Here is a 27,270-nt window from a genome sequence, read left to right as displayed (position 1 = left end):
TGGAATCAAAACATTTTAACTAATGAAAATTTAGCATTGAAATGGTCAATCTCAATATCAACCTAGTATCTGCAGATAAAACCAATTGTTTTTTAAAAATACATTTTTGATGTGCTTTATTTTTCAAATATAATTTATAATTACTGTAAAGTGTGTGATATATTTGGTACCATGAATACCATTTGCAAATTAGCTTGGGTTACACCCCTCTTAAATAAAAGTTTAGACTCTTAAGTCATATCTCATAATATTCTTTAAACAAAAGGTTGCGGCTAGCCGGCTACCCATCAGAATTTCCTTTCAGATCACAAAGTCGTAATATTAGGCCTCGCTAAGTTTCATTGGCAACTGTATGTGGTTGTAGTATCGGTGTCCAACTTTAGACTGAAACCTTCACTACCAGACCCACCGAAACAATTATTTTTTCTTGATGGGGCGTCTTGAAGTTGCTTTCGTTAAAGCACAATGGACACTTTATCTCCACCAATCCACAGTAATCACAAGTTACTTTGTCATTACGATAAGCATCAATAAATGGATACTGAGGATGTATTATCAAGTCACGCAAGCTGAGGTCTTGTGCCACTGTTGTCTTGTTGCAACTAATACTTTGCCATCCATCTATTTCATGGTCGCACCCATATCTGTAAGATAATGGATACAGATAGATTTTTCATAAAATCTAACGATCAAGGAGTGTGAAATTTCGGTTCATATCCCACCACAGCCACTAGTCGTAAATGAATTTGATTCCGGGTAGCATATCTTTTTTACCAATGACAATAAAAAGACATTTTGGATCAGTTATACAAGCACCATTAGGATAGGATTTATCTAGTTATTTGTTTTCAGAAGCATGGACTTGGATGGTGGGGAATGGTCGTACCCGATCAGCGGTCATGTGAACCACCCTCAGTGGGAGTAGAGCTGCAATCCTCTCGCACATAACTATCCCCGCATGGGATTGAAACCTGTGAAACAACCAGGGTGATCAGAGATGCGGTGGCGAGTGTATTTCTAGATGGCGAATTCAATTGAATTCTGGTTATTTTTTGCATGACCACTGGTGTTAAACTTTAGTTATCTATTCAACTTTTCACACTTAGTAATAGATTACCTGCTAATTAGGGAAACAATACCTTATAGCAATTGATTATTAATTCCTTACTGTCTTACACAAGTCAAGTCTGCAACTGCAAGTAGGCCCACGCCTAGGCCTACTAATAACAGTAGTTTGTCATCTGCTTTCCATTGAAATGAGGGAGCTTGTGAATATTCAAAGAAATTGATAACGGCACACTATCACTCACCATCAACGAAGTGCTGTCCGCAAACAGTGAAACACAAGTAAGATGGTGTCTGGACTTGACACCAAGCAGTTCTGCCGATAGGCAGATATCCACATTGCGCGACGTTCCGGATCTTTTGAAATCAGTGGAATATAACTGAAGATCCATTTCGTTGTCTATACCAGTGGTTCCCAAACTTTTTTGACAATCGCCCCCCTATAGTAGTTTATACAACATCATCGCCCCACCGGTAATACAAAAAAATATAAAGTCAGAAATGAATATATTACAAACCATATAAGAAGACAAATCATAGTTTATAGTGTTTTTTAATGAAATAGATGAGCTTGGTGTTCTTCAGCGAGTTTTTTATTGTATCTAAAATTACCCCGTTTACTGGCGGAAAGGCGATTTCGTTGTTTTGATGGCAATAGTAGCACGGCTGAAAACCCCTTTTTCACCATATAATAGGTCGGAAATGAAAGAGGCCATGGTTCTACCTCCTCAAAAACCGCCGTGTACTCTTGCCTTATAGTATTTCACTTCCTAAATTCACCCTATTTCACATTAAAATAATGAAAACAAAGTTAACTTTCCCAAACTTATAATAATGATTTTCGTACATTCCATTCATTCGTACAGCATGATGACATGCACCAAAATACTTTGGTAAAATTCATCCCCGATTCCTCATCCTACCACGGCCTCCAGTCCGATCACCAGTTCATAATTAATCCGCCATTTGTTTTTGGATTCATGGACTCGGATGTGGAAGAAGTCGTGATCGACTATCGGCTACGGCCCAGGGGTCGGCAAATTTTATGTCGCTCGCGGGACAAAATTCAGGGTTGCCAGTCTTTCGCGGGTCGCATATATTTTTTGAAAGTTAAAAACGGAACAGCGCGCGAAAACTGCGACAATTCGTGAACTCAACTCAGTCGTCTCATTAAAAAAATATTACAGTGACATTTAATGTGACACTGTCTTGTTGCTGCATCACGCTGAATAGCTTTACGACGCCAAAATTGGAACATTTTCTAAATGGGCATCACTAATCCCAGTTCTTCGCTTGTTCTTTGTAATGTTCATTTTTGAAAAAAATTGATTGCACAAGTATGTACTTCCAAACATCGAAGTGAATATTTTCGCATGATTTGTGAAATTTTGATTAAGATTTCCTTTAAGAAGATACATTCTTACAAAAATTAAGCAGTGATGAATGTCTCGAATAGAATATGAATTTTATTTTCTTATTGCATTGCAATATATTCGAATATTGACTGCGCTATGGAACCCCTGCCCTCAGCATCAACTTTTCTTCGTGTTTCCATTTGTCTAATTATAATTAAATTGTGGGCTCGTTAAACGAGTAGCTGTTCAATAGAATTTTTAGGATATAATAAAATTTAGTCCAAACGTGTCTCACGATAAATTCTGTTACGTAAAAAAATGTAATTTACTCCTCGAGCGTAGATTATAAATAAAAAATTTTCATCGTCAAAACCGCCGTTTGGATGTTTACCCGGACATAGACTTCCTTGTTTATTTCGTAACATTGGCCAATCAGCAAGATGCAAAAACGTAACAATGCCCCCTTTCACATCCGCTCAGACACGCTCACTCAGACAGATTTTCAGGCGTGGTCGTGAACATTACCTCAGTTTCGCTTTTTGAATTATGTTCGTTAGTTTTTAGTTGTTTTTCGGAAATTTAAATATAAATAGCTGTGATAGACTGGGCTAAAATTCTTTATCGGTACTTTTAAAAAACAGATTGTTGAATGGTGTGTATTAGAATGGTAGTTTGGAACAAATACCACACCGAAAATTTTAAAATGGTAAAGTATGGGAAGAATTTTCCGCGGTCAAAGGTCGGGGAAAGGTCCATTCAGCGAATCGTCTCGGGCCAGATTATTTTACTCCGGCCGTATTTTGCCGACCACTGGGATACGCAACTACCGTCCCTTACTGCGAAGACGAGTCCAGAAATCCTTTCGCTTGTGATAATCGCCCACGTGATTCAAGCCTGCGAATGCACACAGATTACAGAATTAAGTGCGCCGAACATAAAACAGGTTTCGCGAAATCGTCCCCTTCGACTTTTTCGCCCCCCCTCTGTATTGTTTTCGCCCACTGGGGGGCGATATCGCCCACTTTGGGAATCACTGGTCTATACTATACGTACAGCCAACGGAACAATACGAAATAACCATTTTCAACAGCCAAACAAAACGGAAACGTATAATCCGACTTGCAACTGACAAGAGCCAAATGGACGTTTTTGTTTTATTGCCGTCCAGTAACAAAGTCACGTGACCCGTGCAAGTCCTCTATTCATAAGCTTCCTCATTTCAATTGAAAGCAGATGACAAACTACTGTTATTGGTAGGCCTGGGCGTAGGCCTATTTGCAGACTTGACTTGTGTAGGGAATTAATCATCAATTGCCATAAGGTATTGTTTCCCTACTCCTGGGAGTCCCCTTCTATTCAATTTTGCATCAGAATTTTACCCGATTTTTTGTTTTATTGCCGTCCAGTAACAAAGTCACGTGACCCGTGCAAGTCCTCTATTCATAAGCTTCCTCATTTCAATTGAAAGCAGATGACAAACTACTGTTTTTGGTAGGCCTATTTGCAGACTTGACTCGTGTAAGGAATTAATCATCAATTGCCATAAGGTATTGTTTCCCTAGTCCTGGGAGTCCCCTTCTATTCAATTTTGCATCAGAATTTTACCCGATTTACTTGTGTTTTTGTGCTCACGATGTTAATTTGTGACTTCATCGCATGAAATTGATGCGTTTGATCATATTTACGGTTTGATGGCTTCTATAACATGAATGCAACTTTCATGCTGTGTCGTTGTAAACCTATGGTTATTGATTATCGGAGAATCCCCGCAAATCTAATTTTTGCATCAGGATTTTTGAAGCATGTTTTACAGAAAATGTGCAACTTTCGTTAGTGGGAACAATCTGTAACACGTTCAGTATGTTCATTTCCATATAAAACTAAAGAATTAATATATTTCCGCTACGAAACTCAATTTTTAGGCGTTTTTCATGGCCTCATATCACGGCCTAATATGTAATTAGTGACATCGATAAACAAAATAATTGATTTTTTTCTAGAATTTTGCTCAGAGTCTGATTTTTGAATCAGGTAGCGAAATAAATAAAATACTGAGAATTCGGTCCCGCAACCGGATTCTGCACGCCATTAATGCTATTGCTGACATGACCAATGACCATTCACCATGCCGCTTTGCAGAATATCTAGCCCCAGTACGGTACCCAGGTTTGCCATATTTGCCTTTTTTAACGCCAAATTTGCCATTTTTGGCTTTTTTTAAACGCGTTTGGCGTCAGAATTTCGGTTTGGCTTTTTGGGTTCTTTTTGGCTTTTTTCATGTCTATTAATAAAATCATATGAAATACAATATTTAGTGTGTAACAACTGAACAATAGCCTATTACCTGTACTTAGCTACTTAACATTAGGATTTTCTGGAGCATCGATTTCCTTGTTAGTACGGTACATTAACTCTTACCCATACCCAATAAGAAATAAGTGCAGTTTCTGCAGCTGCTCAGACAGATGTTCAAGCAGGGTTGTAAACATTGCCTCGTTTTTATAGTTTTGCGTGTTATTTGTCAGTTGTCAGTTCTGCAGTTTACGTTCTGTTTCCAAAAAATAGTTGTATAACTCAATTTTCATTATGCCTGATATGGTTTATGTGAGCTTTCAGCTTTAGTTTAATTCTGCAATTGCAATAACGATGTGATTAACTACGCTAAAATTACTGAATTAGATATCATATCAGTGGTCCACCTGTGAGCGGCAGGGGGTTAGATAATTTTTTAATAAAATTGATGGTTTATAAATTTTAAAAGTGAAAAAATTTTCAATAGTAAAGTACGATATAGGGAGAATTTTTTAAGATGTATCACAAGTTTAAGTAGAAACATATTGTAGGTATATTACATACTGACAGACTGAAGCGGCACCCTGTATTGTATATATTGAATGGTAAAATAATGCTGCCCGCTTGATATTTATTTTACTTTCTACAGTTCAATTTGTGTGCCTCACTGAATGAACTGATGGTTCTACATCATCATCAGTATGTTGCCAAGGGCTTAAAATCTGGCAAATCATGGGGCTTTTGTACTTAGTAAAATTGTTGGCTTTTTCTGGCTTTTTTATGTCTTGATTTGGCTTTTTTTGATCGCTGGGGTCTGGCAACCCTGAAGGCTGGAAGGTACCGTACGGCAGGCTTTTCCGTACCTGTCTCACGTTAGATAGGATAAGTTTATTTCGACTCCATAATCAGCATAAAAGGCGATAAAATGATCGATAAAAACAAATAAATAAAAATTGATTATGAAATCAGGAGAGCAAACAAAACCTTGGATGACTGAAAAGGTTTAAATCGTACCATACAGAATAAAAGATGGAAGGTTTTGCCGAAAAGAAGCCGTACCGGTACAGTTCTTGAATACGGTCTGACGGTAGGATGGATTTACATATTCAGAGAGAGAGAGTTTATTATTTTTGTCAACCAAATTAAAAATAAATTTTAAAATAATACATTACACAGCATTTATTTTGGTATAGACTGCGGGACTGGGAGATGGCGATACGATCAAAGCCAGCCACCAAGTCATCCGAGGGAAAGACGATAAGACGGCTCAATCCTATGGAGAACCACGGCCTCTTGTCCTGTTACGCCATGCAGCCATGGTACCGGTACACTGCTTTTGTCTTTATGTCTGTATGTGTAAGACACTGACGGGAACAGGAAGGGTGTCGCACTGGTACCGGTACCTAGTATTACCGACACAGCACCAAGTTATTACAGTACCGGTATTAACTATGTACCAGTACACTTTTGGTATAATTTCCAGACAGTATTCATTACAAAATACAAAGGTTTAATCTAAACTAAAGAAATTGAACATGCAATAAACTATATAGAACACATCAACATACAGCATAAACAAATGCCCCAGCTTTTTTAGCTGGGCCAGTCCCACGAAAAGAGTGAATAATATGAACAGAAGTACCGGTACTGCCCTCCTAACGTGAAATACCAATTATTCATAACATATGTGATCAGTTAAAATGATTTAATCCGGAATGTAGGATCGACAGTGTTAGCTCTATCAGCATCTAAATATTTTACAACTTGAGTGATTACTAAATTGACACAAAGACTGAAAAAAATGTAAGATTTCATGTGACTTGTGATGTATGCTGTGAATGGTAGACTTTGAAAAATATTAATGAATTTTCATCTTGGAATAATATGTGATTCACATCGAATTTATTGTGTAATAGTAAGATGATGACCATGGTCCCCTCCCTTTGTTTCCTAACAGTGTTAAGTATAACATCATTTATATTCGTTTTTAAAAGTATATCCCACTTTACACGTTATGCTGTTTCTTATTTATAATTACATTTCGTAATTATTACTAAATGAGATGTAAGGATGACTTTTTGTATGTTTTTCATTTCTCTCAGTGAACTTAAAATTTGCTCATTGGAATATAATACCATTTACTTCTACTGCATGACACATCGACAATGGACCCATCGTCACAGCTGCGTAATTTGCGTGACTTTTTGTTGATATATAATAGAATGAGTGAACATTGTTTCAATAAATGTGCAACAAATTTTAATTATCGAGTAATGACTCCTTCAGAATCTCTATGTGTTTCAAACTGTGCATCAGTGTTTCAAAAAACAAACACTCGGGTGATTAACCAATTTATGAAAAAACAAGAAGAATCTAGGAAAAGATTTGAAGACGCTATGGATGCAAATGCTAAGTTAGATATTGAATCGAAATTAGAAATGACTTCAACGAACGAAAACATTGTAAACTCAAACGACAGTGAAATGTTGAATACTGAATCAATTAACAGCAGTTGATTATGTAAATTCTCATTTGTAATAGGAAATGCCTAATCCAACTTTTGCTTGCGAATTCTATGAACAAATATTCAACATGAACTCGCACAAGGAAGGATAGCAGAGCAAAAGTTCAATCAGTTAAAACCAGCTGTTTGTAAGTCAAGGTTGTCAATGAAACTGGGATAAGCTGAAAATAAATACGATGGAACTATTTCAAGCACTCAGGATTGCATTACTGAAGAATTATTTATCTGATAAACTCAAGACTATCTTGCACAAAGATTACTCTGAAAAGAGTTCTGGAAGGTTATGTCACCATCAAATGTTGACCTCTTCAAAAAATTCATTCCCTTTTTTCTATTTTTTGCAAGGTGTTGGCTTTTTCACATATTAGTTTGGAACAAGATTTTTTAGTATGACACTTTACTTTTTGTTGGTGATTTGTTTAATACACTGAGAGTTTTGGTGGCCATGGTTTATTACACCAAGCGTTTTAGTGGCCGTGAGGTTTAAACTTGTCTTGAACACATCTTTAACATGTGATTCTCACATAGTTATGTCCTACTTAATAAGTCCTGCAAATGTATATTGGTTGCATATGTGTGTTCATGCTTTATTAAAACATCTGCTTCCTTTAATTTTGTCTACCTATTTGCCTTTTCTTTGAAAAAGTCCCGCCTACTTTTAAACTTTATTATTCAAGGGTTGAGGTAAACTATTTAGGCGCATCATTGCCATATACGAATGTAATGCGTAAAATTCAACCTTGCCCAATGATAAATTTTCAAGAAATTGTTTTATTAAGTTGAATTCTTCTTATTACAGCTTATTATATGCAAATGTAATGCATAAAATTAGACAACATTATTCTAGGTTGGGATGCTATGTCCGTAAAAAGTATTCCTCCAACATGTTTCTTCAAGGATATTGTGTGAAGCATAATATAAATCCTGCCACTGTGAAAACATATGCACGTGTCTTGCATCTGGATGAAGCTGTCGAAAACAAAAGTCCTTTATGTGCAGGTAATGAGCACAAAAAGAAGGTTGACAGACAAAATTGTTTTCCTGAATTCAAGTCCAGAGCTTCATACAAAACTACAACAGAACTTCCTAATAGAATACAAAAAAAATCCGAATCGCTCAAAGGTAATGTTGATTTGATAAATATACTAAGAAATAGAAGAACATCTCATGTTTCCGGCACTGTTAATAGCAGAAATGAATCACTAAATAATTACTTGCTTCCCAAGAGGCTAAATTCATTGCTTTCTCAATCCTGTCAGCATGTCTTCAAAGTTAACTGCCCCAGTAATCACAGTCTAAAACAAAGACAAAAAGTTTGTGAAGATTTAGAATTGTTCTTGAGGTCAGAATGTCATTATGATGTTCGTCTACATCTGTTTGGTTCATCTGGAAATGGCTTCACCTTTCACAAAAGCGACATCGACATATGTTTGGTTCTTGATGAGGTGGAGAACATTATGCCATCACGTCAATTTCTCATAACGATTCTTGAACTGTTGGAGATGTACTCTGGACTAACATCAGTACGTACAATATTTTCTGCCAAGGTTCCAATCATAAAATTTTTGACGAGCGATGGCTATGAAGGCGATATCTCTTTGAACAATCCACTCGCACTGAGAAACACTGCATTACTCACATCATATGCAAAAATTGACGTTCGCTGCAGGATTCTTGGCTACATGTTTAAAGAATTTGTAAAAACGAAATTTGTTAAGAACACATCATCATATGCATACATTATGCTAGTAATATATTTTCTTCAAAAATGCAATCCGCCTGTCCTCCCAGTGTTACAAGAACTTTACGATGGCGATTTTCAACCCGAGCATGTTGTCGATGGGTGGAACGCCTGGTTTTTTGACGACATGAAAGCATTACCCACAAGATGGACTGGCTATAACTTGAATAAACAATCAATTGGCGAGCTATGGTTTGAATTGATAAGATTTTATAGTGAAATATTTGATCTCGATAATGATGTGGTATGTATTCGTAAAAACGGTATTATGAAGAAAAAGGCAAAACAACAACATATAAAATTTTTATATTCAACTACCGGTAAATTAAATACGAAACGAATATTTCACAACAGCAAATGGGGAGGAAGATCACTTGTAGTGGAAGATCCATTTGATCATGGACACAATCTAACCAGTAATGTCAGTATGGCTAAATTTAAAACTGTAATAGATTCTGCTAATCGTTTACATACAGCTATGGCAAGAGACCCATTTTTTCTCAATTATATACCTAAAATTAGAAATGCTCACTTATTTTATTTACAGGAATGGACATCACATAAGCTGAATTAATTATCAGTCACAAACTCTTAATACTAAAGACTGATGATTCTTTTACAATTTATTATTTACCGGTATGATGTATTTTCTTACTCAGCAACATTAAATTGTGATGATCACATTTGTTACTGTGTTTGTTTCCACGCATGTTTTCTGAGAATTTCTAATGTGAAGTATACCTCACAAAAATTTTATCAAGAAACCAATTGACTGCGCAGTCGGAATGGTTTAGGTTGCACTGAGTGATTGGAATTTCATAAAATGTTGCACACTTACAGTCCATCATCAGCTCGTACTCTTTAATGAACAATTTTGAACATTGATAGGTCAGCATTGTTTCATTCTCAGTGGTATCCTTGTCCTAATTTGATGAAATTTCCGTTCATTGGACCGGTATTTGCTTTTTTTCGTCATAGCACCATCAGTAAAGCTTAGCAGTTTATTTTGTTGGTATAAAACACCGGTGTTATGAGTTTGTAAATAATGTTTAAGAGTGTCCCATCCTCCACCAACACGAACCATGACATGTTGTTCTCGTAACATCTAAATATAGACAGATTCGTTATTATACTAGAGAAAACTACCTTGATTGCTCAAATAACCATTACATATGGCTGCGGCCAATAGGTTTTTCTTTCACACAAAATTATATCCTGATGATGATCATATTATTTTATGGTCCCCACTTTTATATTTATTAGGCATTATGTTGGAGTTTCCAAAGTAATGTTTTATTTACCCTCACAGAAACAAGGTTGTCATGGATTCTGTATAGACAATCTCCCATCCTTTCTATTTCGACTGATTTTTTCAAGTTGTCTGTTACAGCAAAAACTGCATCATCTAATTGCAGAACCTGTCACAAAGAATTACCGTAGTAGCTGCAATATGTATGTTAACTTGTTGCATCAGATATTCAAAGTAGCCGTATGGAATAATACAATGCAAGGAAAGTGGAAGTTGTGAATAGGCTTGAAAAGCAGATATTAGTTATATTTTTTGTTTTGTATAGTTCTTTTTGCCATTGAACTGCTTTAGTATCGGCTAATTCAAAACGACAGATATAATACCTTTTTTCTTTTTCTTTTATCCTGTGAGGGAGGAATTCTTGTTTCTATATCGGCTTTGCAACCAATACTTTTCATTAAATTAATCGTTGAAGATTCCTCTCTCTCTATATCATTTTCTAAATGTATCAATTCTGGCATGGAAACGCCAAATCTAAATCATAACGTGGACGTCTTAGCTAAGCACCTCTGATAAAACTATCAGCTATGATAAATGTATATAAAAACTATTGCCTATTAGGAATGGTTTATTTTCAAGGTGGTCTAGGGCTTGGCAGTGGCACGTCATAAGCATTAGGAATACTTTTGCCGCCGCACCTCTTGTTACCCTGTGTGGGTTCGCTTACGACTTTCTCCACCATCAAGTCCATGCATCTGAAAACCAATAACTGGCTAACTGATCCCATACCCAACACAGACATTTTTTTACATTCAAGCACAATTTCTAAAGTAAACTACACTCACTTGGAAGATATTCTTGCAATTTCAAGCAAGCAGAGAAGAACATTTCTTTTTTGCTTTTGAAGAACTAAAAGCAAAGAATTTAATTCATTAGGTTTTGTTCAAATATAATCTGGCGAGGTTTAATCAAAAAAGTTTATGTTACCGACATCTTCTGATTCAAACATGTATGTATCTTTGATTCCAAAGCCGCGACACCAGGTTATAAAATTGGCGACGTTGTCTCTTGCCAAGAAAGATCCCGGTTTCGCTTTTAATGAAAACTTTGGAGGTTTCGGAAAGGTACCATTGAAAGTTGTGTCTAAACATCAAAGGAAAAGTTTTGTCCAGGAGGATGTATATTCAAATAGTTTTGCAATGCCTGAAAATTGGGATATAGAATTGTTTTAGCAGCCCTACCGTAGTTCGTATTTTCTGTGTTGTACAATGATTGGTCAAAAGCTGCATCATGTATGGCGTGGGCTGCCTGACACAGCACCGTTCCAGTTTGCAAAGTATCAAAAAAAGTCTCTGATGGCAGCTGCATGCCTGTAAAAATTGAAATCAAGTTCAAAGCTGATGCGGTAGGATGGGCTTTACATATTTATCCCGGTTGAGAAAAGTTGCATAGCAGAATGCACCACGCCACTGGGTCGTGTTGTGTACCAGAAAATTGATATTTGCTTACCAAGTAAGCCAGATAACCATATTGTAATGTCCTCTTTTATAGGCAGCAATGCCTGGTCTTCTGACTCTGTTTTATCAGTAACCTCACTCATTTCAGATAACAGGACCAGTCAGTTTATGTACTCGAATAGTTGTATAAGCCTACCGTACCGGTAAAGTGTATTTACGGGAAATATAGTAATTTCTCTTGGGCTCACTGTAGAACTTGACAATCAATGACACGAATTTTAGCATAATGCTACAATGCATAAACCTCGCATGTTTTTTTGAGAAGGTTAGCCGTATTTTTCATCGAATATCTAACGTTATTATTTTTTTAAATTGAGATTTATTTCAAAAGACGTCTTCCTCAGGCCGTACGGTACCGTACCTAAGCACACAGTGGTACCGTAGTTAATAATGTACCGGAGTTGTTCTCGACGTTACGCCCCGGTGACAAGTTGCTAAAATAAAATCGTTCAAGCGAATAAACCGGTACGGTACTAGGAAAACCCACTTTCTAATATAAATGAATTCAATAATTTCAAATCATTTTTTAGAAAAAAATGTTGTTCTAGAAATTTCCAACGCCATAAAAAAGCCTTAACATCAGTAGAAAGCAGCATTTGAAACTCAACTGACACCAAAGGTCGAGCGGTCACGCAGAACAGTGCTATCGTCCGTTGTCGGTGCTGTAAGGCGCTGTTGGGGGCCGAAGCACATGTACATTTGCATCCCAAGCGCATCAGCATAAGTCTTGCGGCCTTAAATGTGAACTTAGGCGTGTGTGTGTCTTTTTCTTATGTGTGTACCGGTATTATGTCAAAATCCAAACAATTACTCCGGGATATAAGACGTCTTTGTGAAGACTTTCATCTACGACAGTATGTCAAGACAAAAACGTCAATTCTTCATGGATGGTATCTACGGAATCAGGACAGGAATATTTCGGTGGCTCAAAAATATATCAAAAGTGCTGGCACTCAATGTAATGTCTATATAGCTCAAAGGCTGAGACGATTACATAAAATATATCTTCTGTACCAACAAGCCTATAAAGAGCATGCAAAAATTTTCCTATTCTATCCGATTATTCGAACATTTTCTTGTACAAGGTCCGCAGCATTTACATTTGCAGCATGTGGCTTCCAATTTTGTGATGCTGGGTTTTCAGACCATGAAATTGATAAGCAAATAGGCGAACTTTTAGAAATTAAGAGAGCTCTGAGATGCAACAATGGAATAATCCTACCAGATAGCTCATGGCAAAACGTTCTTGATGACAGCGATATCAAAATGTGGAAGCATTACCGCAATGATTTGAGATTAACAGAGTACAAAGTGCATGGCACATTTAACGACATCTCCGCTAAAATGTTCTTCAACATCCAAGTGGACATGGAGTATCGGAAAACATGGGATGATTTAGTGGTCAAACTCGAGGTTATAGAAGCAGATCCTTCAAGAGACGAGCAGGTTCTCCAGTGGGTTACTCAATTGCCTCGTCCTTTTGCTCCAAGAGAATATCTTTGTATAAGACGGACTTTAGTTGATGATAAAAACAAAGTTATGGTGATATCAGCAAAAGCTGTCAACCATCCTTCTTGCCCACCATCTAATGATTTTGTAAGAGTTACTTCGTATGAATCGCATATGGTTATCAAGCCCCACAAATCATTTGATGATTTAGGTTTTGACTATCTTATGACTTACTGTGATGATCCTCAAATCGTACTGCCGACAAGACTGGCATCTTGGGTTATATCTGCCGGTGTTCCACAATATATAAACAAGCTTCATGATGCCTGCATTCAGTTTGGCCAAAAAGCACCTGATAGCATTCAAAGTGTTTCCAATTATCTTGTCAGCTAAGCTTATTTATGCAAAATTCGTGTCTGTTGATTTGTTTACTCGTTTTGCCTTTGCAATGCATTATATGTTATCACATAGAGTGAATTGTTTGATTATTTGTTTGTATGCTTCCAAAATGAGTTAACAGTTTGCAGCTTTACATTTAGTGTACCTAATTGCAAAGCGATGTGAACCTAAAATGTTTGAATAATAATGTTGCTGACAATAAGTCTAATTTATCAACCTAACTCTTCAAAACAAGAAATTTAAGAATCGCAGAATATTATGATAATTAAATGTTTGGGAAATATGAATTGTTCAATCTAAAGCTACACTCGAATATTATGTGAATGAAATATACAAGAAATATCTGACCTATATTTCAGATAGGTCATGTTTTGATGATTATCTTAGAAAGAATCTTTTTGTTTCCAACTTTTGAGTGTCTTGGTGGATTTTTCTTTGTCTAGATTTGGACTTTTTGAATATGTACAGATTTAGCGAATTGAGCAAACTGGTCTGATTACGTTTTGATATTAAATAAATGAAGTTTTTTTTAAATGCTGTATTCTCATGTGGATATTCCAATAGAATCTGAAGTGTTTAGTAAAGTATCAAACAGAGTATTGCTGCGTCAGAATTATATAGTTCAAATCAACATTCTTCTGAATTGGTTGATTGTCTGTTAATAGGTTGGTTCGGATCTTGAAAATCATGTAGATCCTATACAAGATTGAAATTGTACAATTGACAATATTGTAAACATTGATTGATGGTGATGTTGGCTGCTATTGATGGATTTATTTAACAGTTAAAGTGCGAAAAGTAAAATTCAAATTACGGACCATAAGGCGTACTGTCAATGAATTGCTCAGATTGGGATTTTGTTCATACATAAGGTGCATTGGCGATAAGAGAACGGTTGTTAGGGAGTATCGGGTTACCGTACAAAGTACAATATGGAACATTAATCGATGTTGTGCTATAGGGCAACAAAAAGATTCGACCCTTCCTGCGTGTCCACACTCCCGTGTTATTGAACACACGTTTACAGAGTGTAACTCCGATCTTGACTCCTTCAGAGGTCAATAAGCACACAATGTATTGAATGCCAAATGTTATATTGTAAAGTTGCACAATCGAATTGATCCAAATAACGAATTACACTTGAAACCTTAAAGCAAGTATATGTGATGAAACCAAATTTCTAACTAACAAAGAACGGCAAAGACAAGCTACACTGAGTGAGAGAAATATATCATAAAGGAAATGAATTGGGACAACGACCTTGTTTCAGGCAAATAACATGCACTACTAACAATAAGTGGTGAAAATATTAAAATACACAGTAACTATTCTTATGTACTTGCTACACAATTCCCCCCGACAATAAAAAATTAGTTTGCTAATTTTTAAATTTTGTAAGACTAGCTAATAACGATTTCTGATTGAATAATATGTCGTAAAATTTGCCATGTATTGGTGTATTTAATTCTGCATCAAAGTCGCTGATGACCAACTAATGCAACGACACAGGAAAACCAATTTGATTGAGATACCTCCGGTTGAAGGATCTTTTGCGGTGAAATCTTCAGATTTTCACGAAATCTTCGATAACACCCAGAACTAAGCCATTGCGTTTGGACAATCGACTTCTTTCTGCTTTGTAAAATAATGAACGTAACAGTTGATTTGAAGAATAATGTTGACGTTAAGATTTCGTTCGTTGAAAACATTCCTCTAAGATTTGAAAACTTGTCCAACTCTCGGATTTTTCAATCTGGGAAGATTGTCCGATGAATTGTAATGTAGCAAGAGTTCGGTAGCGCTGAATTTCGGAAAGTCGCGGGCCCTGCGAACTTTCGTATCTCCAACATTCCAAACAATTGTGATAAACGTGTTATTGAACACACGTTTACAGAGTGTAACTCCGATCTTGACTCCTTCAGAGGTCAATAAGCACACAATGTATTGAATGCCAAATGTTATATTGTAAAGTTGCACAATCGAATTGATCCAAATAACGAATTACACTTGAAACCTTAAAGCAAGTATATGTGATGAAACCAAATTTCTAACTAACAAAGAACGGCAAAGACAAGCTACACTGAGTGAGAGAAATATATCATAAAGGAAATGAATTGGGACAACGACCTTGTTTCAGGCAAATAACATGCACTACTAACAATAAGTGGTGAAAATATTAAAATACACAGTAACTATTCTTATGTACTTGCTACAGTGCAATACATCAAAACAACACTAGTGGTCAATGTCCCAGCGTTACAAGCACGAGTTATTTATGCCTGGTTTCTTGAACTCAAATGCTGGCGTTAAACACCCTAATACCGCAGAAGCGTGAGAAGTATACAAATGAGGTCTAAGCTTTTTGTGAATCAAGTGTGTGTACTCATCATCGGGAATTTAATTTGAAGTAAGTAATCAAGAAATCTATTTCATATTAACGAGGGAGATTTGTTCATTTGGCTCAATACAAAATCTAAAATTTGCGGAAAAATATGTAATATAAAAAGCTCAATTTTCTCCACTTCAAATACTATTATTTAATCGCCGTCTTTATTATTTTTTTATTAAAACTAATTGTATTGCGATATTAGTTGTTACCATACAGCAGCAACGGTGGGCAAACCGCGGCTCTTCTCGCTGGCAATAATTATATATATATTATCCAAATTTAACTAACTAAGTCTAAGAGAAACTGTAGCGTAACAGTTTTTTTTTTAAATTCATTTAGCGGTTGAAGATATATACTTTGCAATATTGTTATTTATTACACGTTTGTGTAAAGTTTTTTTCAGTTCACGGTATTATAATGTTATTACTTTCAAAAATTATGCGACTCTCACATATTTCTGACTTGCTGCCTGCGGATCTTATACTAAAATTTTTTGCCTACCCCTGCCATACGGAGCTTAAATTAAAATTTGGCTGTGGGAAGACGCTGCCATCGGGAAGTAGATGAGAATGTAGTACCAGGTAGAGCTAAGATCTGGAGCCCCAGCCCGACCCGACCCTGAAATATCAAGCATCGCGTTCGGGTCGGGTCGGGTCGGGCCCATATTGTTAATCATTACGTTCGGGCCGGGCCTAAAATGTCAAACATTGCGTTCGGGTTGGGTCGGGCCTAAAAAGTCAATAATTGCGTTCGGGTCGGGTCGGGCCTGATTTGTCAATCATAAGGTTCGGGCCTGAAATGTCAATCATTGCGTTCGGGTCGGGCCTGATTTGTCAATCATTACGTTCGGGTCGGGCCTGAAATGACAATGATTACGTTCGGGTCGGGCCTGAAATGACAATGATTACGTTCGGGTCGGGCTTATATATCGCTGGATTTTTTTATAAGTAAATATATGTTTATTAGAAACTATTTTTCAGAGTGGTTTCGATTTCATAAATATTAAATTTCGAAATTTAAAGTTTCGTAGTTCTTTGGATGATGATGCCTATTCATTGCTTTTTAAGGCATACCTCGTTTAATTTAATGTGCCGCACAAGTGGATTCCAGCGGGACATTTGACACGTTTTTGAATGTCTCTTGATGATAATATGTGTGTCGCTAGGGAATTTCTTAGTTTGCCCAGTAAAACCTTTAGCTACCCACTATCCATTAGCCCCGCATTGTCAAATGAATGTGCATATTATAGAGCTCACAAAAGAAGAAATATGTCCCAGCATTCCCCTATACTGTACTAACCTCTTGCAATGACAATTCGAAAAACTCCTAAATAAAATATGAAATTTCGGGCCTGCGAATCCAGTTAATTTTTCGGGCCTGCAAAGCCAGTTAGTTAGTCGGGCCTGCAAATCCATTTAATTAGTCGGGCCTGCAAATTCAGTTAATTAGTCGGGCTAGGGTCGGGTCGGGTTTTATTACCCACGGGCCCGGGCAGTGATTTCCCTACACCCCCCCCCCCCCCTAAAATTTCAAACACCCCCCCTAATTTTGAGGTGCGATTCCACACTGAGGGGTTCTAAACCGCAGTCTGCGGGCCAATTACGGCCCGCGTGACGATTTAAAATGGCCCGCCGAACTTGAGTGAAATAGTTTAACCCTTCATGTGGTACCTTTTGAGTTTTAGATACCGTCTATTGTTACATCATTATCACAGTTTAAGCACGTTTATTTTATAACAATTGAATTATTCCGGTATCTTATGTATAGGTATGGGTATTATGATTACACACTGCAGTATTTTAGATATCAGCCATATATTAAGAAAGCTTAAAGATGTCACAAAACGGAAACTAGACACTGAAAACAAAAGTTTTCTAGATGAATGACAGCGTTTTTATTTCTTTATTGAAAAGAATCAAACTCCAGCGATTTGTCTTCTTACAAAATATTTCAGTTCTGAAGGAATACAACATTATGCGACATTATGATCAGTAGACGAGCGTATTTCAAAATTTAATTCATACAAAAGTCAAACAAACATGTTCAAAAAAATTAGAAATGTGTAACAAAACAAGCCATAAGTAGCCATTCATACAATGCCAGATGAGCAAGTAACTTCATTAGTCACTATCAGTTGCAAATTACCTGTTGAAACGTAGTAGTATATATTTACGGTTGAAAGCCATGCTTGTTATCTATTCCCCGAGAATTCTATCAGCTAAATATTATAATTATTGATTTTATTACATAACAAACTGCGATGCTAGGTGTATCTAAAATCAAGCTTAGAGCCTATTTTGGTGCCTATTTCTCAAAATTTTCTCACGGCGCTTAAGCGCGCCCTGAACCCCAGCCGTGTCGTCCCGCACTTTTCCTCGCTCCCCTTTTCAGGCCCTACGTTTTCATTCTGCTGTGGATTTTGGCTCGCCGTCAATCAATTTGGGGGGCCCCCCATGTACATCGTTTCTTAAATACATACCATTTTTTTAAGAATACAAATAGCCTAGTTTTATCTCCAATAGCAAATTATTTACCACCCCCTAAATTTTGAAACACCCCCCCCCCCAAAGAGAAAAGCTGGGGAACATACTGGGCCCGGGTCGGGTCGGGCCCGCAAATCCAGTTAATTAGTCGGGCTCGGGTCGGGTCGGGTTTTAATACCCACGGACCCGGGTCGGGTCGGGCCTGCAAATCCAGTTAATTAGTCGGGCTCGGGTCGGGTTTTAATACCCACGGACCCGGGTCGGGTCGGGCCTGCAAATCCAGTTAATTAGTCGGGCTCGGGTCGGTTCGGGTTTTAATACCCACGGGCCCGGGTCAGGTCGGGCCTGCAAATTCAGTTAATTAGTCGGGCTCGGGTCGGGTCGGGTTTAATACCCACGGGCCGGAGTCAGGCTGGAATTTTTTAGCCCAATCTTACCTCTAGTACCAGGTCGTTAAAAAGTCCATGTACCGAAGGCCTGTTGCATTTATGCCTATTTTTCGTACCAAATTGTTTGGATCCCGTAAATCTGCGTCCATGCGTTATCCAATATATATGTTTAATAGTATGTTAATAAAAAGCGTTTTGTGATATTCGCTTATTTCTCGTACTAAGTTGTTTGAATCCCATAAATCTGAGTCCATGTGTTATCTAGTATGTTTGATACTAGTACAGTGGAAACTCTACCTAGGAAAATAATTCGATCCGGAAGCCTCTCCGTAAATAGAAAATTACGTAAGTTGGGACGCATTTTACCTGTAAATGCCCTAATCCGTTCCAAGCTCCCACAAAACTCGTACATAATATTTGCATGAATTATAATAATGGTTAAAACCCGTCACAAATACATATCAGGATTAGATTATTGCATAATAAATAGAAAATGTACACATGGGACGAAGAAGAAGTATCAGAGAAGTAACGAACAAAAACTACAAACGTTATGTTTGTTCACATTTGGCGTTGGGTGACTAGGCCAAGCTAAGACCGTGGATAGTGACAGGACGGCGGTCGGCGGTGAGAGAAAGCGTTAAAAGTTGACAAGTGAGAAAGAACCTATCGTTGATTCAGAAAAACGCAAAATGTTATTACGCCAACATCGTCATAATCAAATGAGTGAACTCAATTCCCAAATTTCCATACGCCATTGATGGAGAATTTAAGACTGAAAAGGGTGTTTTTATTTTTTGAGTTATGCTCGGTCACTAACGATAATGAGGATGAAAACAATTAATTACAACACAATTTGCTTTTAGATTTATTGCCGAGGCCGCACAAACTATCTTGACTAAATTAAAAAATACGATAATTATTGTAAAATATTTTCAATTAAAAACATCCTCGACGTGTTATACGCACTTCAAGTCGGCGCTAATTGGAGTTCTTCAATGCCGACTGTAATTTATTGCCGCGCCACACACGGCTGCGTTTGATTACGATAAAAAATGGAATAATTGTATAATGTTTAAAAAAAACGTGGACGGTGGCGCCAGGATATGTGCGCCATATAGCCGACGTTATTCCTATAAACACGAAAAACGATATTCGAAGGTCGCGATATTCGAATTGGACATCCCTGCTTCAATCACTGGAATAAATTAACCTAAATTAAACAAATATCACTACACGCGTTTTGTATTTTCGGTTGACGTTCTTTCGTATGTAGAAAATCTTACGTTAGTCTATGCCAGTGTTTCCCAACCCGAGTCCGCGGTCTCAAATGAGTCCCCAAAGCGTTTGAATAAGTCCGCAACGAGCCAGAAATTCACTGCGGGCCGCAAACGTTTTTGCAAAAGTTAACTATCAGCCAAGTTACGATTTACGTTCAAATTCACATAAAACATAAAAAGCAAGTTTATTCACATAACATTAATCAAGTCAATTATTACTAGTTAATGAGTATGGCCGGGCGTATATTCGAATATTCATCTATTAGAATAGCAATTCTCTATTCGAAAATTTGGTAACAGGTGACGCGACAGGTCAAAACGATTGGATTTCACAACTCACTTGCGAATTTCCGACAAAGCCCGAGCACACGCGTGGTGTTTCTCGCGAGTGGACGAGAAATAATTTTTTTTTAGCAGGTGTCAATGGTGGCAATCCAAATTTTCTAAATTAAAAAGCGGCAATACAAAAAACTGGAAATAAAACGGAGAACACCATAACTTTTGTTTTATGATTGTACGCGACCGATTAAAAGCGCTTCTTTAGACATTGCAAATCGAAAAATTTCGGGTGATACTGTAGTATATGTACCAGGGCATTTTCCCTTAGGCCTCCACATTGATACGTACAGTACTGGAGCGCCGTAAGTGTTGTAAGAACAGCTCAGATTTGTTGAATTCACAAAAATACGAATCAAAACAAAATATAATCGGACATTACCACGCATTTTTGTGTCCACGGATTGTCATGGTATTTTCTGATTAGTATTGCTTTTATTTCGTCAACACAACCGCAGATTAAAATGATCACCAATAAATTAATAATAAAGGAAGGCGGTATTTTTGATTTACAAATATACTTTAAATATATTTTTAATAAGTACTAAATCAAGTTGTACTTTCTTGAAATTTATAGCAGATAGTAGGATTTTTCTAACGACGATAACAAATTTGCAAGATCTCTAAGAATATGTATCAAAACTAAATGTAATCGTACAATATGTTAGCAGATTGCTGTGGCATTTTAAAGAAGTAATGCTATCATCTTGTCGTAAGCCTACTCAACCGCGAATTCCATGAACACAATTAAAATAGAAAGACATTTTAAATTCTCGTCGTTTTCATGGATTGAATATAGTGCGACAGAAAAGGCCATTATACACTAAAAAAATCGACGTAATTGCAGCGAAATTCCGATTTTGAAATTCGTTCAAATTCCGTTGTGTTTGGTTTTATTGCTTCTTCACACAGAGTATGGTTGCAATAAACGCACCTTGAGTCCGCAAAGGTTTTCGCCGGTGAGAAATTAGTCCGCGACCAAAAAAGGTTGGGAAACGCTGGTCTAAGCAATATTTTTACTAAATAATTTTCGTAAGTTGGAAAAACAGCATCAACTACGTACTTTTTGGTTGACATTGTATATACGATTTTGAAATAAAATTGTGAACAATATATTTCGATCGAAAACTGATTCATAATTATTTATTGTCAAATTTTTATAACCAGCAATCTTGGTACCTCAATTCTTTTTTATTGTGTTTTTACCAATACAGTTAGTGATATTCTTTTGAATTAAAACGCCACAGAAGATAAATTTGCGATGACGTAATCATTTTTGAACGAATTGTACATTATGAAGAGGATCCTGACTACCAGAAAACATATACACAACAAAACATATATAATTGATAAAAAGCAAAATAGTTCTCTTAGTTTGATCTGTAGGCGATTCATCATTAATAAAATAGCCAGGTGGGCCGATGGAGTCAATCTGACTCATATCAGCGAGTCAAGTGAAGTTGTTTTGGTAATAAAAGTCCTTACCCGGATCTGGAGGAGGATACGATTGAGTATATATATATATATATATATATATAAATTAAACAGACGGCTTCAGGAATGGAAAGTCGATAAGCAATAAAAATATATATACGACTGTATGTATGTAGGCATTACAAAATAACTAGCTTAAATTTGTACAAATGTAATAAACAGGTACACGAATTAAGAATTTTCCCTAAGTACTTCAAACTGCCACTTTCATCACAAATAGAATATTGCAATTGGTAGTCTATTTTCTCATTTTTAGGAAAAAATCTTGTTTCAAACCCTATTTTCAGTTTGAGAATTACTTTTATATATAGCCCAATAGATTTCTCCCCTCGGAGAAATACCATGCTGCCTGGAAATTTCCTATAATTTTTTACTCAAAGATTAGTTTCTGATTTTATCGAAAATTTAATTGCATTGTGTCTATATCATGCTAACGACCATCTATAATGGTGCCAAAACTTGGTCATAAAACTTCCTACCCGGACCTGAAGGCGGATACCCTTAAGTATATAAACCACAAATCCTAATAACATACCGCTCTAGGAATTGAAAGTCAATATGCAATAAAAAAATATATGGCTAGATGTGATTTGACAATTTAAAATTACCTATCCTCGTAAATCTGTTTAAATGAACGAAACAAGTACACAAATCAATATTTTTACCGACATACCTCGAACTGCCGCTTTTATTATAGATTTGAAAAGTCACGAGAAAAAATTCGTAATTGTCAGTTTTCTCATGTTGAGGAAAGAAGCTTGCTCCAAAACATATTTTCAGTTTTCACCCTATAATACTATGCTGCTAGAAAAATCCCTATAATTGCTTATTTAAAGATTGTTTTCTCATTTGACAAAGACATTATTGCATCATGTCTTCATCAAGCTAACCATCCATGGGAAGACTATGCCACCATGACCCAGATAGGAAAAGGGTATCAGGAGGTTCAAATACCTGTTACCGGAAGCTTGCCTGCACTTTTGATTATTTTTCGTTCATAAAATTAAAGGTTTTTCGAAACCCGTAAATCATCGTATATATATGTGGTATCCAGTATGTTTCATACTAGTGTTCCAAAAGAGCAATGAATGAAAATCGTTTTGTGGGATTCGAATTTAAGCTAGCTTTATCTACATTTATTAATAGAATGGGACATTCGAAAACTTCAATCCGACCCGTATCAGTAGGTCTAGTAATATTGTTTTGGACATAAAATAATTTCCCACCCGGACCTGGAGACGGATACGGTAAAGTACATAAAACAAAACTCTAATAACAGACAATCCCAGGAGTTGAAAGTCAATATGTATATAAAAATAAACTATTCTCATCGTATATTTTATTTAAGTACGAACAGTTAAAAGAATCAATATTTAGAGCTCATTATATCTCATTTTCACAAAATATTATTGCACCTTCCCTATCGCTAAAACTAGTTATAATATTTATATATATATTTGAGCATTAATTAATTTACTAATATTATTCCACTCCAGGAATTTTATCGTTTATAAAACAAATCTCTTTCGCCTTCAGGTCCGGGTACGAAATTTTATTGCCAGAACAATCTCACTTCGTCGGTTTTACGGGCGGAATCACGCGATAGGGTACCGTGCCACACATGTAAAATAAAAAATATGCAAAATGTGCCAACTCATATACATATAGAGACAACCAAATATACATATGCAATTGACTCATTATACATCCGTTCAGGTGATATACAAATACAGCAAGATCGTTATATTCATTCACCGTATGTATATGCTATGGTGACCGTACATTTGACCAATACATTTGCAGTTAGGGTAATATGGGTTCAAATATTCGTAAAAACAAATTTTCCATAGACGCAATAGTATGTAGGTGCAATTGTCGTGGGTTCAAATGTAATGAAACCATATGCTATATCAATTCCGTTCCCTCTACAAACTACATGTTATATTGCTCGTAGTGACAGATATGTACATTTAGGAAGACATATTATCCCACCACAGCTAATCGCTCACATTATAGGTGAGGCTATTGATCAAAATATGAGAAATTACTTAGAAAGTTAATTAAATAATTGTGTAAAAAAAATAGTTGCAATAATTTACCATGAAATACACTTCATTCAGCGGCAAGTCTGTACAATACGATGCATACAAATTTAGCCGCTTGATGTTTATGAATATATATATATAGTAGGTTAAAATCTACTTCTACACAAAATTACGATCCCGCAAAACTGTATTTGCACAAATATCGTATCGCATCTGTACAATTTTGCAAAATCCAAATCTCCTAAAGATGTATGCCTCGAACTCGCAGATCGTTCACGCAAATCTACATTTTCCAATCTTTCCGCAGGAGACTTGCAGCAAACTACGAGCATTAGTAGTGTTTCAATTCACGTCACTGTCCGCCCAATAAGTCGCAATTCCCAATTAAATATCCCAGCAACGCTATGTCATTACAATGTATTAGACAGTTTGGTGGACAATGTAGAATTGAAGTTATTGGTTCCAAAGGTCTAGAAAATAAATATCAATGCATATGTATCCAAATTTTTGGATGTTACAAGGTTGTATACTGGTAAAGGCTGAAACATTCAGTCAGTCTTGATAAAAAGTAGATTATGTCCTGGTCGCATAGATCCAGTAGTAGGATTCAGCCGGTTCGCACCGGTTCTATAGAACCGTCTCACGGAATTTAATGAGATCAGCGAACCGGTTGGCATTACTAAAAAAATATGATTTTTTGTAACAGAACCGGCTGAAAAATATCATCTTTGTGATGGAACCGGCTGACAAAAAAATTTGTTGAATCCCACCACTGCATAGATCCATATGTGCTAAAAAATTTTGTAATTGCTTATGGTACGCCTAGGCCAAGGGTCTCCAACTCGAAATATTTCGCGGGCCACTTTTTGAAATTTATTAACGACGCGGGCCACAAATCAACAAATTAGGTACGAAATTGATATAAAAAAATTAACTAAATCTGACTAGATTTGTTGAAATTACACTTCAATTTTACACCAAACGATATATGAAACATATTCATTTACTTGTGCTAGATATTTGGCACCGTTTTGTAGCGGTGAGAGATTCGATGTTTGATCCTATTTAACTCTGGTCTGCTAGTATGACAACAGCATACAAACTCTCGTCCGTTAATCATGTGCAAAAGGCTGATTTGTTAACTCTCATTGTTAAAACAAAAATTGCTGCTAATTACTTCACAAGCCTTCAACATACACTCTTTAATAAAGCTTCCTACAACGAAAGGACCCGACGATTTCGCAATCAACTCTATGCCTCCATTATTTCAAAGTTTGCTTTCACCGAATCACAAGTTTTGTTTACGTCCGAGAAAAAATTTCTCTAGTTTCATCAGTGAAAATTTTAATTGTGATACTTTTTCATGACGAATTTTTCCAGTGTATACCTGGTATTTTCCTGTGTGCAATGAGCCGTAATGTCGTCGGATTCTGTATTATTTGGAACAGAAATAATTGCACAACGTATGAGACACTGAATTTTGTTATTATAATTTCACACAAAATGCAAATCCTCCCGCATAAAATAATTTGTGCTCCTCCGAACATTTACGCATATCGGACATTGCGTATGAATTCACTATTTATAAAAGCTTATATGCTTATTGGACATTGCGTATGGGTTAACTATATAGTAAGCACGACCGTCGATATACATTCACAGCAAATTCAATATACATATAAAGCCATAAAAGTGATGCAGATACCAAAATCAATTTCAACATATATATATAACATTTGAGTGAAGTAAATAAAAATGCATGGTTACGTGCTCATACATACAGCCAACTCAATATACATATATAACCATTCAGGTAATGTGTATAAAAAATACTACGGTAATATGCATACAAGCCAACTCAACCTCAATCAATCAATCAAATCGTTTGTTATTAGCCGTCCAGGCAAACGAGCACAAAAAAAATTAAAGCGAAATTGAAAAAATATACATGTCTTTGCCCAGAGCGGACAGGATGGCCGCGAAATGACCAACCTATACAGTATTTAAAGTAATGTACTGTACATCCACACCCTATGTCGTGTTTATATAGACAACTCAATATACTGTACATACACAACCATATGAGACATAAATGATGTACACACAAATGTCATATACACATACTGTACATCCAACGCAATATACATATGCAGTGATCAATCAGTCATTAAAGTTATTTACATACAAATATCAATGTCATATGCATATGCAGCCAACTCATTATACATATGCAATATGTAGGCTCTGAACATTTCTTATGTACATTAGTTAAATGGCTGTATATGTACATATGCTAGGCCGATGGTCTCGCGCACAGGACAGGTTGAGCGCAACCGCTCTGGATGTCTCATCTTACATAGCGAGTGCCCAGTGACGTAGCATCCACCTCCGCAACCCCCGCGGTCGCGGGAGAGCCCACAGCGCAAAGGGGCCCAAGCGGTTAGAATTTAGAAATTTAAGCCGCAAACCAAAAGCTACAGTGCAAAACAAGTAATGCACATCTTATAACGTTGATGTTAGTTCTGCTCAATTCGTTTTGTTACGTAACAATGCCAAAGAGTCGTCGATTTCCGGTGTCTTGTGGTTTGATCGCACCGGCAAAATTACGAAGGCTGTCAGAATGATGTCGAAAGCAAAACCTCTCAGTGGCGCACAGAAACGCAGAAGAGGAAGAACGTATGAAAAAAATTAAGTAACCAAGATAAACGGCAAATTTTAGGTTACCATTGCCTTTTTATAGCGACATGTTATGCTTTTTGACAAAAAAAAAAAACGAGTCTTGCTACGCCACTGCGAGTGCCCCCCTTCAACCAATAGTTATATCTATTTCGGCGAGTTGGCAACTTCCCAGTTGTTACGTCTTCATCGAAGCACGTTGCGTTGAATATGTTTTGTTCATTTTAGGTAAGTTTCAAAATTCAATTTATCATTAAAATTTGAGCAGGCTTTTTCGTCACTATGATTTAGTGAAACTGTACGGGCTGGATCATTTTGTTTCGCACGCTGTAGATTTCCGACCTACGATAACAAACGTATGCTGAGTATGAGTGACAATAGGTTATGATGCAAGTGCTCCAAGCAAGTCTTTTTGTACAAGCAGCCACTCATAGGCAAGAAACTACTATTTTAAAAGGAGGTATATAGTCGCACCGAAAACGTTGCGAGTACCCTGTTACGTAACTTAACGTAGTTAGTACATGTTCCATCTTTCTATCATCAACATGAAAAAAGCTATCGCCTATCAAGTCAATCTATGCCCGTGT

General features: G+C 36.6%; 3 protein-coding genes across 5 annotated transcripts; 2 read left to right on the top strand and 1 right to left on the bottom strand.

Moving 5' to 3' along the window:
* Positions 1 to 53: 53 nt before the first annotated feature.
* On the bottom strand, positions 54 to 12,128 carry LOC120328058 (growth arrest-specific protein 2-like). Of its 3 annotated transcripts, none has more exons than XR_013477218.1 (8): positions 11,736 to 12,128; positions 11,468 to 11,596; positions 11,214 to 11,369; positions 11,072 to 11,135; positions 10,610 to 10,760; positions 10,279 to 10,395; positions 9,816 to 10,082; positions 54 to 644 (listed from the first exon to the last, which is right to left on the bottom strand). XR_013477218.1 is itself a non-coding variant. In XM_078114185.1 (7 exons), the coding sequence occupies exons 1-7, from the start codon at positions 11,824 to 11,826 to the stop codon at positions 9,867 to 9,869; spliced, it is 924 nt and encodes a 307-aa protein (XP_077970311.1). In that variant the 5' UTR covers positions 11,827 to 12,123; the 3' UTR covers positions 9,157 to 9,866. The 3 variants fall into 3 exon arrangements, 1 of the variants encoding a protein (XP_077970311.1); XR_013477217.1 differs by lacking the exon at positions 54 to 644 and adding an exon at positions 8,780 to 8,914 and having other exon boundaries at positions 11,736 to 12,127; XM_078114185.1 differs by lacking the exon at positions 54 to 644 and having other exon boundaries at positions 9,157 to 10,082; positions 11,736 to 12,123.
* On the top strand, positions 7,225 to 9,660 carry LOC120328059 (terminal uridylyltransferase 7-like). Its single transcript, XM_039394452.2, has one exon. It carries the CDS (start codon positions 8,055 to 8,057, stop codon positions 9,549 to 9,551), a length of 1,497 nt encoding a protein of 498 aa, XP_039250386.2. The 5' UTR covers positions 7,225 to 8,054; the 3' UTR covers positions 9,552 to 9,660.
* A 268-nt stretch (positions 12,129 to 12,396) lies between the features above and the next one.
* On the top strand, positions 12,397 to 14,125 carry LOC144425041 (stAR-related lipid transfer protein 7, mitochondrial-like). Its single transcript, XM_078114184.1, has one exon. It carries the CDS (start codon positions 12,533 to 12,535, stop codon positions 13,583 to 13,585), a length of 1,053 nt encoding a protein of 350 aa, XP_077970310.1. The 5' UTR covers positions 12,397 to 12,532; the 3' UTR covers positions 13,586 to 14,125.
* The last annotated feature ends 13,145 nt before the right edge of the window (positions 14,126 to 27,270 follow it).

This window comes from Styela clava, chromosome 7, assembly GCF_964204865.1.
Source record: "Styela clava chromosome 7, kaStyClav1.hap1.2, whole genome shotgun sequence".
Lineage (NCBI taxonomy): Eukaryota > Metazoa > Chordata > Ascidiacea > Stolidobranchia > Styelidae > Styela > Styela clava.
The sequence above is the reverse complement of the archived record's forward strand: the minus strand, read 5'-3'. Positions and strand labels throughout refer to the sequence as shown.